The sequence below is a fragment of the Oncorhynchus mykiss genome, chromosome 12 (assembly GCF_013265735.2).
Source record: "Oncorhynchus mykiss isolate Arlee chromosome 12, USDA_OmykA_1.1, whole genome shotgun sequence".
NCBI classification, from domain to species: domain Eukaryota; kingdom Metazoa; phylum Chordata; class Actinopteri; order Salmoniformes; family Salmonidae; genus Oncorhynchus; species Oncorhynchus mykiss.
Genome location: NC_048576.1, coordinates 5,000,565 through 5,016,063, shown reverse-complemented (window position 1 = coordinate 5,016,063; position 15,499 = coordinate 5,000,565). Strand labels below are relative to the sequence as shown.

The 15,499-nt window shown below is 41.2% G+C and overlaps 1 protein-coding gene across 4 annotated transcripts in view; it reads right to left on the bottom strand.

Moving 5' to 3' along the window:
- The window catches only part of LOC110536866 (polypyrimidine tract-binding protein 3), a 109,852-nt gene extending 101,635 nt beyond the window's left edge, over window positions 1-8,217 (bottom strand). For 2 of the 4 annotated variants that reach the window (XM_036936744.1, XM_036936746.1), the window contains exon 1: window positions 7,557-8,217. In XM_036936744.1, the coding sequence (XP_036792639.1) occupies window positions 7,557-7,691 (135 nt within the window). In that variant the 5' untranslated portion in view covers window positions 7,692-8,217. The remainder of the gene's footprint in view (window positions 1-7,556) is intronic. The other 2 variants (XM_036936747.1, XM_036936748.1) reach the window with 2 other exon arrangements.
- Between the last annotated feature and the right edge of the window lie 7,282 nt (window positions 8,218-15,499).

Below are 15,499 nucleotides of genomic sequence, written 5' to 3'. Positions count from 1 at the left end.
GACATAGCAGTTTAGTTATTGTGTATGAGGGACATAGCAGTTGAGTTATTGTGTATGAGGGACATAGTAGTTTAGTTATTGTGTATGAGGGACATAGCAGTTGAGTTATTGTGTATGAGGGACATAGTAGTTTAGTTATTGTGTATGAGGGACATAGCAGTTGAGTTATTGTGTATGAGGGACATAGCAGTTGAGTTATTGTGTACAATAGAAAGGACATACAATATATAGGTTAACTCTTTAGAGTCTAAGACATCGGGGGGAAGGAGCTGCTAAGCTGACATCTGGAATTGTTTTAAGAAGGTTATACTATTGATCATTTAGCTATTTGATTTAGAATTATAGGTCCCCTTTAGGTATTAAAAACATACTTTACTATTAAAGCCCATATCACACTCATAAATTACCAAAATAAATCATAACAAACAAGATTTTGAAGTGTCTGTCCTAAATCTAGGAGATGTAAAAACACATCAGGCAATATATACATATATTTTTTACAACATTTTTAAGGCCTTTTTATGGGCGGGTGGGGTGGGGGGGGGTTGGAGTAGGCACAAAACTATCTTCATACTCCCATTCGTTTTGTTAAAACCGGTACCGGTTACCGTCAGACGAGTCCAGGTGTGCTAATTTCAGATGTCCGCTCGCATCATACGTCTTCACCTCACTAAACACACAAAACGTATTATTTCTAGAAGAGCCCCGGGAGCTGGCGAGGGACATTTCAGATGAGAAGCCCGTCAGTTGACATCTTGGCTCGTCCACCATATCCTCTGTAACGGGTTCTTATGATGCAAGGCCCAGGGGATGGTGAATACCATGTGAGATAACACACGACTACTGTGTAGGGTGTAGGGTGAATACCATGTGAGATAACACAGGACTACTGTGTAGGGTGAATACGATGTGACTGGACTCTACCAACACACTAACACACACTGGACTCTACCAACACACTAACACACACTGGAATCTACCAACACAATAACACACTGGACTCTACCAACACAATAACACACACTGGACTCTACCAACACACACTGGTCTCTATCAACACACACTGGACTCTACCAACACACTAACACACACTGGACTCTACCAACACAATAACACACACTGGACTCTACCAACACAATAACACACACTGGACTCTACCAACACACACTGGACTCTACCAACACAATAACACACACTGGACTCTACCAACACACACTGGACTCTACCAACACACACTGGACTCTACCAACACAATAACACACACTGGACTCTACCAACACACTAACACACACTGGACTCTACCAACACACTAACACACACTGGAATCTACCAACACACACTGGACTCTACCAACACAATAACACACACTGGACTCTACCAAAAGTTGAACACACACTGGACTCTACCAACACACTAACACACACTGGACTCTACCAACACACACTGGACTCTACTAACACAATAACACACACTGGACTCTACCAACACAATAACACACACTGGACTCTACCAACACACTAACACACACTGGACTCTACCAACACACACTGGACTCTACCAACACACACTGGACTCTACCAACACACACTGGACTCTACTAACACAATAACACACACTGGACTCTACCAACACAATAACACACACTGGACTCTACCAACACACTAACACACACTGGTCTCTATCAACACACACTGGACTCTACCAACACAATAACACACACTGGACTCTACCAACACAATAACACACACTGGACTCTACCAACACACACTGGACTCTACCAACACAATAACACACTGGACTCTACCAACACAATAACACACACTGGACTCTACCGACACACTAACACACACTGGACTCTACCAACACACACTGGACTCTACCAACACAATAACACACACTGGACTCTACCAACACAATAACACACACTGGACTCTACCAACACACTAACACACACTGGACTCTACCAACACAATAACACACACTGGACTCTACCAACACACTAACACACACTGGACTCTACCAACACAATAACACACACTGGACTCTACCAACACAATAACACACACTGGACTCTACCAACACACACTGGTCTCTATCAACACACACTGGACTCTACCAACACACTAACACACACTGGACTCTACCAATACACACTGGACTCTACCAACACAATAACACAAACTGGACTCTACCAACACAATAACACACTGGACTCTACCAACACAATAACACACACTGGACTCTACCAACACACACTGGTCTCTACCAACACACTAACACACACTGGACTCTACCAACACACACTGGACTCTACCAACACAATAACACACACTGGACTCTACCAACACAATAACACACACTGGACTCTACCAACACAATAACACACACTGGACTCTACCAACACAATAACACACACTGGACTCTACCAACACACTAACACACACTGGACTCTACCAACACACACTGGACTCTACCAACACAATAACACACACTGGACTCTACCAACACAATAACACACACTGGACTCTACCAACACACACTGGACTCTACCAACACACACTGGACTCTACCAACACAATAACACACTGGACTCTACCGACACACTAACACACACTGGACTCTACCAACACAATAACACACTGGACTCTACCAACACACACTGGACTCTACCAACACAATAACACACACTGGACTCTACCAACACACACTGGACTCTACCAACACACACTGGACTCTACCGACACAATAACACACACTGGACTCTACCAACACAATAACACACACTGGACTCTACCAACACAATAACACACACTGGCCTCTACCAACACACTAACACACACTGGCCTCTACCAACACACACTGGACTCTACCAAAACAACAACACACACTGGACTCTACCAACACAATAACACACACTGGCCTCTACCAACACACTAACACACACTGGCCTCTACCAACACACACTGGACTCTACCAAAACAACAACACACACTGGACTCTACCAACACAATAACACAAACTTAGACTAACACTGCAACACACAGACACACTACATATGCTCACACACACACACATATGCTCACACACACACGCACACACACATACAACACACACACACGGATAGTGATACCACTCACACATAGACAGTCTTTCCCACTCTCCAGACACACTGCTGCTGTTTATTATCTATCCTGACGCCTGGTCACTTCTACCCATACCTACATGTACACATGACCTCAAATACCTCAACTACCTCGTACCCTTGCACATTGACTCTGTACCGGTTCTCCTTGTATATAGCCTTTTTAGTGCTATTTATCAGGTACCTATTTTATATTTTTTATTTGCAAATGCTTTTACTTTTTAACTCAGCATTGTTGGGAATGGGCTCGTAAGTAAGCATTTCCCTGTGAAGTCTAAACCCGTTGTATTCGGTGCATGTGAACAATAAAATGTGATTTGAGTTGATGTACTATACCTTGTGTAAAAAAAACAAAACCAGAGAAGACATTTATATCTGAGACTGACTAAAACACAGAACAATCCCTGTATGGGTTATCAGGTTTAATAGGCAAGACAGGGTCAAAGTTATCAGGTTTAACCAACAAGACAGGGCCAAAGTTATCAGGTTTAACCAACAAGACAGGGCCAAAGTTATCAGGTTTAACCAACAAGACAGGGCCAAAGTTATCAGGTTTAACCAACAAGACCGGACCAAAGTTATCAGGTTTAACCAACAAGACAGGGCCAAAGTTATCAGGTTTAATAAACAAGACAGGGCCAAAGTTATCAGGTTTAACCAACAAGACAGGGCCAAAGTTATCAGGTTTAACCAACAAGACCGGACCAAAGTTATCAGGTTTAATCAACAAGACAGGACCAAAGTTATCAGGTTTAACCAACAAGACAGGACCAAAGTTATCAGGTTTAACCAACAAGACAGGGCCAAAGTTATCAGGTTTAACCAACAAGACAGGGCCAAAGTTATCAGGTTTAATAAACAAGACAGGGCCAAAGTTATCAGGTTTAACCAACAAGACAGGGCCAAAGTTATCAGGTTTAACCAACAAGACCGGACCAAAGTTATCAGGTTTAATCAACAAGACAGGACCAAAGTTATCAGGTTTAACCAACAAGACAGGACCAAAGTTATCAGGTTTAACCAACAAGACAGGGTCAAAGTTATCAGGTTTAATAAACAAGACAGGACCAAAGTTATCAGGTTTAATCAACGAGACAGGACCAAAGTTATCAGGTTTAACCAACAAGACAGGACCAAAGTTATCAGGTTTAATAAACAAGACAGGGCCAAAGTTATCAGGTTTAATAAACAAGACAGGGCCAAAGTTATCAGGTTTAACCAACAAGACAGGGCCAAAGTTATCAGGTTTAACCAACAAGACAGGGCCAAAGTTATCAGGTTTAATAAACAAGACAGGGCCAAAGTTATCAGGTTTAACCAACAAGACAGGGCCAAAGTTATCAGGTTTAACCAACAAGACCGGACCAAAGTTATCAGGTTTAATCAACAAGACAGGACCAAAGTTATCAGGTTTAACCAACAAGACAGGACCAAAGTTATCAGGTTTAACCAACAAGACAGGGTCAAAGTTATCAGGTTTAATAAACAAGACAGGACCAAAGTTATCAGGTTTAATCAACGAGACAGGACCAAAGTTATCAGGTTTAACCAACAAGACAGGGTCAAAGTTATCAGGTTTAATCAACAAGACAGGACCAAAGTTATCAGGTTTAACCAACAGGACAGGACCAAAGTTATCAGGTTTAACCAACAGGACAGGACCAAAGTTATCAGGTTTAACCAACAGGACAGGACCAAAGTTATCAGGTTTAACCAACAGGACAGGACCAAAGGGAAATGAACAACAGCAGTTATTATTCATCCGTGGATCAATATTTGATCAATATTTAATATTAAAAAGATTTGTTGGGTTTAACACCTGACACCAGTGTGTTCAGCAAACACACTATGACCAATGTTATCAAGATCAATGTATTTCTGAACTCAAGAATTAAGATGACATACACATTATCACTGTGCTATGATGACACATTCTATAATAAATGGACTGTCGTGTTTAGGTTCACATCAAGAAGGGGGATGACGTGGCAAACCAACGAGCCTACTCACACTTTTCAGTATAGGCCTATAAAATAGCCTGCCTTATCACTGACAGATGCCTAGAATATGTGGACAATTACAAATACCTAGGTGTCTGGCTAGACTGTAAACTCTCCTTTCAGACTCATTTTAATAAGCATCTCCGATCCAAACTTAAATCTAGAATCGGTTTCCTATTTCGCAAACAAAGCCTCCTTCACATCACGCCGCCAAACATACCCTCGTAAAACTGACTATCCTACCGATCCTCGACTTTGGCGATGTCATTTACAAAATAGCCTCCAACACTCTACTCAGCAAACTGGATGCAGTCTATCACAGTGCCATCCGTTTTATCATCAAAGCCCCGTATACTACCCACCACTGCGACCTGTATGCTCTCGTTGGCTGGCCCTCGCTACATATTCGTCGCCAGACCCACTGGCTCCAGGTCATCTATAAGTCTATGCTAGGTAAAGCCCCACCTTATCTCAGTTCACTGGTCACGATAACAACACCCATCCGTAGCATGCGCTCCAGCAGGTATATCTCACTGGTCATCCCCAAAGCCAACACCCACTTTCCTTCCAGTTCTCTGCTGCCGATGACTAGAACGAATTGCAAAAATGACTGAAGTTGGAAACTCATATCTCCCTCACTAACTTTAAGCATCAGCTGTCAGAGCAGTTTACCGATCGCTGCAAATAGCCCATCCAACCAACTTCCTACCTCATCCCCATGTTGTTTTCATTTGCTTTTTTGCTATTTTTCACACCAGTACTTCTACTTGCACATCATCATCTGCACATATATCATTCCAGAGTTTAATTGCTAAATTGTAATTACTTGCTATTATGGCCTATTTATTGCCTTACCTCCTTACTCCATTAGCACACACTGTATATAGACTTTTCTACTGTATTATTGACTGTATGTTTGTTTTACTCCATGTGTAACTCTGTGTTGTTGTTGTCTGTGTAACACTGCTTTGCTTTGCTTTATCTTGGCCAGGTCGCAGTTGTAAATGAGAACTTATTCTCAACTAGCCTACCTGGTTAAATAAAGGTGGAATAAATAACAAAAATTGAAAAAAGAAATAAAGAATAGCCTGCCTTATCACCGATAGTTTCCGTAGAGAGATGTGTGATGTACAATCCCCCATTGGGGAAGCTCACAGAACACACCACACACAGCTCACTCACTGTACATTGGAATCATCGGTTACATTTAATACAACGTTTATGTCCATATCCTCCTACACGAGGACCCCAACTCGTGTAAGTGGTTTAACTCTGATGATCCACTTCGTTACATTGTATTTGTTACATTAGCTCACAAAGGGAGAAAGAAGCAGAGCGGTCAAGCTGGCCGCGTCTTTTGTTTCAGGAAGAGAAGGCAAGGTATGGCAGGCAGCGTGGCAGACAATTCCAAGTTGGAGATGGCATAGAATTGTTACAAATTGTCTTACAAAACTGCACAGTTATGGTCAGCAAATGCAAGTTGGCTTATAGGCGAAAATATGATTCAAGCGTTATAGGCTATGATAATGTTATTGCTAATTTATTACATCCAGATTCTTGTTAATGAATTATAGCGTAGCCTAAACCCACAATTGGACGTATGAAGCCTAACTAAAAACATGTCTTAAAATGTTGTAAGGAAATGGTTCCGAGGAAGATTTGATATCTACCAGCCCCCCCCCCCCCCCCCCCCTCGCTCCTTTTCCTCGCACACGAGTTGTAAACAATGATATAGAATAGCTCCCGTTTAGTTGTTTAAACATCTATAATACGACGTATATCTACGAGTAGATCACATAATACTTTTACTTTAGGAGTTATCTCTTCAGACAAGTTGTACGTGTTCTCTAAATGATGCTTTATATATCAGAGCACGCTGTTGTTTTCCGCGAACAAGACAGAAACGCCCCTTACATATCTTAAAATGGCAGCATATCTTCATTTAATGTTCATTTTACTGTCCCTCTGTGAGCTGCGGTATCGATAAACATCATGCATGAATAACAAATATATAAAAAGCTAGACAACCCAATAATTGAAGGAAAATGTGTTGTTTTCTATCACTTCCTCAAATCAAACTCAAATAATGGAACAAGCAAACACCCATGCGCATAAAAACACGGAAAATTGGATTTCCTCTACATGCTATAGTTTTTTTCCCAGCGACTTGAAGTCTTTAATATAATAGAATAACACCATTAAATCTGTCTAAACTCTTAAAAGAACCAACATTGGTTGACTGAGAGGGGCTTGTTTGCGCCCCCTATCCTACCGCGTTCAGTTCTCTAAATGTTCTTTCCGTGCCTATAATTCCACACACTATAAGCTACATGAAATGGTGCGAGGTGTTATGTAAAACAATGTTACATGCGTGTGTGTAATCAGCAAATATTGTAAAGAAAAAAACAACATACCCATCCATTGCACAGAGGAAACAGTGTAGAAAGGACAGTGAACGCTCGGCAAAGTGAAGAAATAGGTTTGGGTGTTGTTACTAGCGCCTCTGGTATAACCCTCGCCCCCACAACACAGAAAATGTTCTCTCTCATACGCACAATGGCACGCTTCCTGTTCCTGACGCGAGCACAGACATACAGACATGTACAGACGCCTGCCTGCCTGCCTGCCTCGCTGTACAAAATGGCCTCCCCTCTCTGGCAGCTCCAAAAGAGACACACCTTTGTCACTTTCAACAACGAACACGCATCCAAGCAGGCCTACACCAATCTGCGCCCCAGCGCGCCATCTCCCCGCACGCAGCTTGGACAGAAATACGGCTAGAATAAAGCTTTGCCCGCCATGTCAGAGAGATAGCGGGAGGGGTTATCATGTAGGGAAAGATTGGAGTCGAGCCACTTGTCTGCTGCAGACTAGGAGTTAGTTAAACAGGGATAATCTTGTTCAACGGCAGGTATTAATTAATCAAGTTAATGGATCCCACTGATCCAAGACTCTCCATTTTAATCAATCTCCCACAGTCCACACTAATTTACCCCGAGAGAGACACAATAAAGCCGTACCACGTATTCTTATTTCGGGTGGAAGGTAGCCTAGTGGTTGGAGCGTTGGGCCAGTAGCCGAAAGGTTGCTCTATCGAATCCCTGAACTGACAAGGTAAAAATCTGCAGTTCTGAGCAAGGCAGTTAACCCACTGTCCCTAGGCTGCCATTGTAAATAAGAATTATTTCTTAACTGACGTGCCTAGTTAAATAAAGTTTAAATAATAAAAAATAGACATGTATTAAGCCTATAATATATATGTATTTAAGCACTGTAATATACTTAAGCAATAAGGCACGAGAGGGTGTATATTAGCCTTATTTCACAAACCTCCAAGGTGCCTTATTGCTGTTATAAACTGGTTACCAACATAATTAGAGCAGTAAAAGTAAATGTTTTGTCTTACCTGTGGTATACTGTCTGATATACCATGGCTGTCAGCCAATCAGGGTTCGAACCAACTAGTTTATAAATGTATATAAGCCTATAATGAGTCTGTAGTATACATGTATATAAGCCTGTAATGAGTCTGTAGTATACATGTATATAAGCCTGTAATGAGTCTGTAGTATACATGTATATAAGCCAGTAATGAGTCTGTAGTACACATTATGTAAGCCTGTAATGAGTCTGTAGTATACATTATATAAGCCTGTAATGAGGCTGTAGTATACATGTATAAGCCTGTAATATACATTTAATAAGCCTGTAATAAGCCTGTAATATACATGTATATAAGCCTGTAATGAGTCTGTAGTATACATGAAAATAAATAAAATAAAATAAAATTTATTTATATAGCCCTTCGTTCATCAGCTGATATCTCAAAGTGCTGTATAGAAACCCAGCCTAAAACCCCAAACAGCAAGCAATGCAGGTGTAGAAGCACGGTGGCTAGGAAAAACTCCCTAGAAAGGCCAAAACCTAGGAAGAAACCTAGAGAGGAACCAGGCTATGTGGGGTGACCAGTCCTCTTCTGGCTGTGCCGGGTGGAGATTATAACAGAACATGGCCAAGATGTTCAAATGTTCATAAATGACCAGCATGGTCAAATAATAATAATCACAGGCAGAACAGTTGAAACTGGAGCAGCAGCACAGCCAGGTGGACTGGGGACAGCAAGGAGTGATCATGTCAGGTAGTCCTGAGGCATGGTCCTAGGGCTCAGGTCCTCCGAGAGAGAGAAAGAAAGAAAGAAAGAAAGAGAGAATTAGAGAGAGCATACTTAAATTCACACAGGACACCGGATAGGACAGGAGAAGTACTCCAGATATAACAAACTGACCCTAGCCCCCCGACACATAAACTACTGCAGCATAAATACTGGAGGCTGAGACAGGAGGGGTCAGGAGACACTGTGGCCCCATCCGATGACACCCCCGGACAGGGCCAAACAGGAAGGATATAACCCCACCCACTTTTCCAAAGCACAGCCCCCACACCACTAGAGGGATATCGTCAACCACCAACTTACCATCCTGAGACAAGGTCAAGTATAGCCCACAAAGATCTCCGCCACGGCACAACCCAAGGGGGGGGGGCCAACCCAGACAAATAAGCCTGTAATATACATTTATATAATAAGCCTGTAATGAGTCTGTAATATACATTATATAAGCCTGTAATGAGTCTGTAATATACATGTATATAAGCCTGTAATGAGTCTGTAATATACATTATATAAGCCTGTAATGAGTCTGTAATATACATGTATATAAGCCTGTAATGAGTCTGTAATATACATGTATATAAGCCTGTAATGAGTCTGTAATATACATGTATATAAGCCTGTAATGAGTCTGTAATACACATGTATATAAGCCTGTAATGAGTCTGTAATATACATTATATAAGCCTGTAATGAGTCTGTAATATACATTATATAAGCCTGTAATGAGTCTGTAGTATACATGTATATAAGCCTGTAATGAGTCTGTAATATACATGTATATAAGCCTGTAATGAGTCTGTAATATACATTATATAAGCCTGTAATGAGTCTGTAATATACATGTATATAAGCCTGTAATGAGTCTGTAATATACATGTATATAAGCCTGTAATGAGTCTGTAATATACATGTATATAAGCCTGTAATGAGTCTGTAGTACACATTATGTAAGCCTGTAATGAGTCTGTAATATACATTATATAAGCCTGTAATATACACGTATATAAGCCTGTAATGAGTCTGTAGTACACATTATATAAGCCTGTAATATACACGTATATAAGCCTGTAATGAGTCTGTAGTACACATTATATAAGCCTGTAATATACACGTATATAAGCCTGTAATGAGTCTGTAGTATACATTATATAAGCCTGTAATATACACGTATATAAGCCTGTAATAGACAGGTATAGAAGCCTGTAAAATGTCCATAATATACACGTATATAAGCCTGTAATGAGTCTGTAGTATACATTATATAAGCCTGTAATATACACGTATATAAGCCTGTAATAGACAGGTATAGAAGCCTGTAAAATGTCCATAATATACACGTATATAAGCCTAAAATAAGCCTGTAATATACATGTATATAAGCCTGTAATGAGTCTGTAGTATACATTATATAAGCCTGTAATATACACGTATATAAGCCTGTAATTGACAGGTATAGAAGCCTGTAATGAGTCTGTAGTATACATTATATAAGCCTGTAATATACACGTATATAAGCCTGTAATATACACGTATATAAGCCTGTAATGAGTCTGTAGTACACATTATATAAGCCTGTAATATACACGTATATAAGCCTGTAATGAGTCTGTAGTATACATTATATAAGCCTGTAATATACACGTATATAAGCCTGTAATAGACAGGTATAGAAGCCTGTAAAATGTCCATAATATACACGTATATAAGCCTGTAATGAGTCTGTAGTATACATTATATAAGCCTGTAATATACACGTATATAAGCCTGTAATAGACAGGCACATAAGCCTGTAATATGTCCATAATTGTACACTTATATAAGCCTAAAATAAGCCTGTAATATACATGTATATAAGATAATAAAGGGATAATAAACATATCCTGGCCTGTTTCTTCTATCATAGGTTGTTACTAACAGTGATCTTGCTATCGTCTGTGTGGCTCACACACACACACACACACACACACACACACACACACACACACACACACAAACACACACACACACACACACACACACACACACACACACACACACACACACACACACACACACACACACACACACACACACACACACACACACACACACACACACACACACACACACACAAACACAAACAAACAGACAGTCAACGATAAACATTAATTGGAGTATGTGTCAACCATTTACTACGACATTTAGTCCCTGGATTATAGGCTGTAGAGCTTTACATCAGATGACTGCATTCCTAGTGCAAAATCCCATCTGTGTTTTCCTCCATGTCAACAGTTGTTTGATCACGGTTCTATCCATGCAGCACAAGTGAGCACTGAAGCATGTAGAAACTTGTTGCTCCAGTCTGACTGGACATACTGGAGTTTTGTAAACACATCCAATGAGAGCCCAACTTCAATACAAAGGGAACGCTAGAAGTTCCAAATGTTATGCTGCCTCGCTCTCTTTCTCTCTCTCTCATCCCGTGTGTGACCCATATCACATGTCACTACAAGACCATGTGACATTCATCGACCAGTAATCTGAGGAATAGCATTACTTGTATAGCTCTGAAAATATATGATTTATTCAGGCTGTAGCCTGCCCTACAGGATATCTCTTCCATGAGTTGTTCTATAAACATTAGCATACAACCCCCAGCAGAGGGACACAGTGTTGAATGCTTCCTTGTTTCTGGCGGCTGATAGCCTATAAGCTTTTCTGATTCATTCCTATTTAAAACTGGATCTATTGTTCGCATCCCAGAGCCGACAAGGTGACAAATCTGGATAAGCCCGTTCTGATCACTAAATGACCTACGACTAAAATATAAATACAAATGGTAACACATTAATAAACAGTTATGGCTCAAATTAAGGGGTGGGGGGTTGAAATGTACACAATAGTTACGGGAGGAAAATGGGGTGAGGGTCATGCTTTTAACATTTCAGTCAGGAGGAGGGTTAGTACTTTCTTTCTTTTTTTGTTCAATTGATCCCGGGGAGGGTTATGTAATTTGTAATCAATTAAATGTCTTATCAAGGTTTGAAAATGAGTCGCTTATTATAGTATCTCATGTGTGCCTGAGGATGCCATAAATACCCGATTATCTGCTGGCGCGCAATATCAAGTGCGCCTAGTGTCGTCTCAATAAAATGTTCCATCCACTAGGCTACCAATTATTGGGAGCATCTTGTTACCACAGGCCATTGGAATACATTGAGCTCGTTGACAAAACAGACCAGGGAACGCCTATTCACAACAAGATTTGCGGCGAGTCTGTGTAAATTATGTGGTTATATTGGAGACAGGTTTATAAAAGTGAATGTCGTCCGGTGCTTAATTTGAACCGGATCCGATCAGAAATAGGATCCGGCACCTCTCCGTTTTGGACTGTTTTATTCCAGAACCTATTTGGCCGGATCCGGTACGTTAATAAAAGCGATCAAAGTTAATTTGAGTTGCCTCTCCATTAATTCTCCTGCACCCCACAAATAACCGTAATGTGAAAAAGTAGCCCGGGCCTAATATTCTAAGAGTTGATTTGGTTTGGACCGTTATGGTTTGCGCAACAGTGTAACACCTATGTTTGAGATCAACGTATGACTGTGGCTGTGTGAGAAGCGCGCCTTTATCTCTCATATAACTAGAATGAGATTCACTTTCTATAGTCTCTCTCCCTCTCTCTGCTCTGATAGACGTGAACCTGCAACTCTAATCTCTCCAACGTTGCACTTCATAATTTATTTCCTTATAGAATCATACCAACATGAAGGGTTCTGAACTAACTGCAGCACCTCTGATAAATTAAAATACATTTCCCAACGTTCTAGAATTAATTCAGAATAGCCTACTACACCACGAAAAGGCCTATAATTTAGCCACAGAGGATCAATAGCGTCGGGAACGCGAGGCAAATCTGTCAGTGAAAAAACAGCACGCAGACATCACATATTTCAAACCCATTATAAACCCCTGTGAAGAGTAGCTGCTGCCTTGGCAGGAACTATTGGGGATCCTTAATAAATACACTTACTGGGAAATCATCATTTTCATATGTGATTTTTTAAATATGTTGACGCAATTACATGTGCTTACCTCGGTGCGGCACAGCCTCAACTATGTGAGACTTAATGTGCGCCCGCAAACTGGCATAGTGTCGGGGCTGGCAGAAAGAGCAATGGCACTGGGATAAAACCATGCGGCCATCAGCAGCTTTAAAAACTGTGATATGCTGTAAAACACAAACATAAATGACACATAGTTTAGTAAGATAGTTAGCTAGTTAGTTAGATGCGTCGATAACGTTAGTTAACAATTGCTCACAGAAAACAGGACTCTCAGTGATGATATAGCTACTTTAACTGGATAGGTTAACTAACTTAACTAACTAGCTTGGTAGATTATTTTTTATATATGTATTTTTTATTTCACCTTTATTTAATTATTTAACCAGGTAGGCCAGTTGAGAACAAGTTCTCATTTTCAACTGCGACCTGGTGTAACAGTACAAATTTAAACCGTCCCCTCGCCCATACCCGGGCGCGAACCAGGGACCTTCTGCACACATCAACAGTCACCCTCGAAGCATCGTTACCCATCGCTCCACAAAAGCCGCGGCCCTTGCAGAGCAAGGGGAACTACTACTTCAAGGTCTCAGAGCAAGTGACGTCACTGATTGAAACGCTATTTAGCGCCCACGCTAACTAAGCTAGCCGTTTCACATCCGTTACACTGGCCAAGATAAAGCAAAGCAGTGCGACACAAACAACAACACAGAGTTACACATAAACAAACATACAGTCAATAACACAAAAGAAAAATAGAAAAATCTATGTACAATGTGCCACGTTAATTATAGCCACGTTAGTGTTAGACGTAAATAAAAAGCTAGTATACATCTATGAAGAACTTACGTAGCTACACCAAAGACACAGCTCAATGTGAATGGCAAAATGTTAGCCTAAAGGAAATTCCTCAGAAAGTTTGAAAACACAGCAGCCACGCAGAACGGTCTTGAGTGGCAACACATTCGCCGAATTAGCTGATCCACTTTCCATACACCCACTTCGGTTGATCCTCCCACTTCTATTGGCACGCCCACTCCCAGAAACTCCAGGTTTGCAGTTACCCATGGCACGAATTATAGCATCACGTAAAGATCTGTCCATCTGCGCAACGCGCTCGAAATAACGACAACCTTGACCGTTCCCACTATTTGTGTTGACAATGGCGGTGTTCTAGAGGATCAAAACCGTAATGTATCATAGTTAAATTGTGACTGACCGATGTACAAATAATAATGAATAGTTATTTATGATGTAAGATTCTTTGTAGATCAGTCTGCAGTCGCCTGCAATGCTGAACAAGCCCACTGGTTGATAGTGGCAGGACACAAAGAGCCGGGATCGAGAAGAATGTTGTGTGCAAAATCCCAGACCAGATTACCATGAAAGAAACCAAGTGTTGTAGAGGAGCCCAAAATGTCCACAAAGGAGAGAGAAGGTACACTGTATATACAAAATTATGTGGACACCCCTTCAAATGAGTGGATTTGGCTATATCAGCCACAACCCGTTGCTGACAGGTGTATAAAATCGAGCACACCACCATGCAATCTCCATAGACAAACATTTGCAGTAGAATGGCCTTACTGAAGAGCTCAGTGACTTTCAACGTGGCACCGTCATAGGATGCCACCTTTCCAACACGTCAGTTTGTCAAATGTCAAACCTGCTAGAGCTGCCACGGTCAACTAGTAAGGCCTTTTATTGTGAAGTGGAAACGTCTAGGAGCAACAATCTCAGCCGCCACAAAGTGGTAGGCCACACAAGCTCACAGAACGGGACCTAAAAATCATCTTTCCTCGGTTGCAACACTCACTAGTGAGTTCCAAACTGCCTCTGGAAGCAATGTCATGGGTTTCCATGGCCGAGCAGCCGCACACAAGCCTAAAATCACCAATGCCAAGCGTCGGCTGGAGTGTTGTAAAGCTCACCACCATTGGACTCTGGAGCAGTGGAAACGAGTTCTCTGGAGTGATAAATCACACTTCACCATCTGGTAGTCCGACAGGCAAATGTGGGTTTGGCGGCTGCCAGAAAACGCTACCTGCCCCAATGCATAGTGCCGACTGTAAAGTTTGGTGGAGCAGGAATAATGGTCTGGGGCTGTTTTTCATGGTTCGGGCTAGAACCCTGAGTTCCAGTG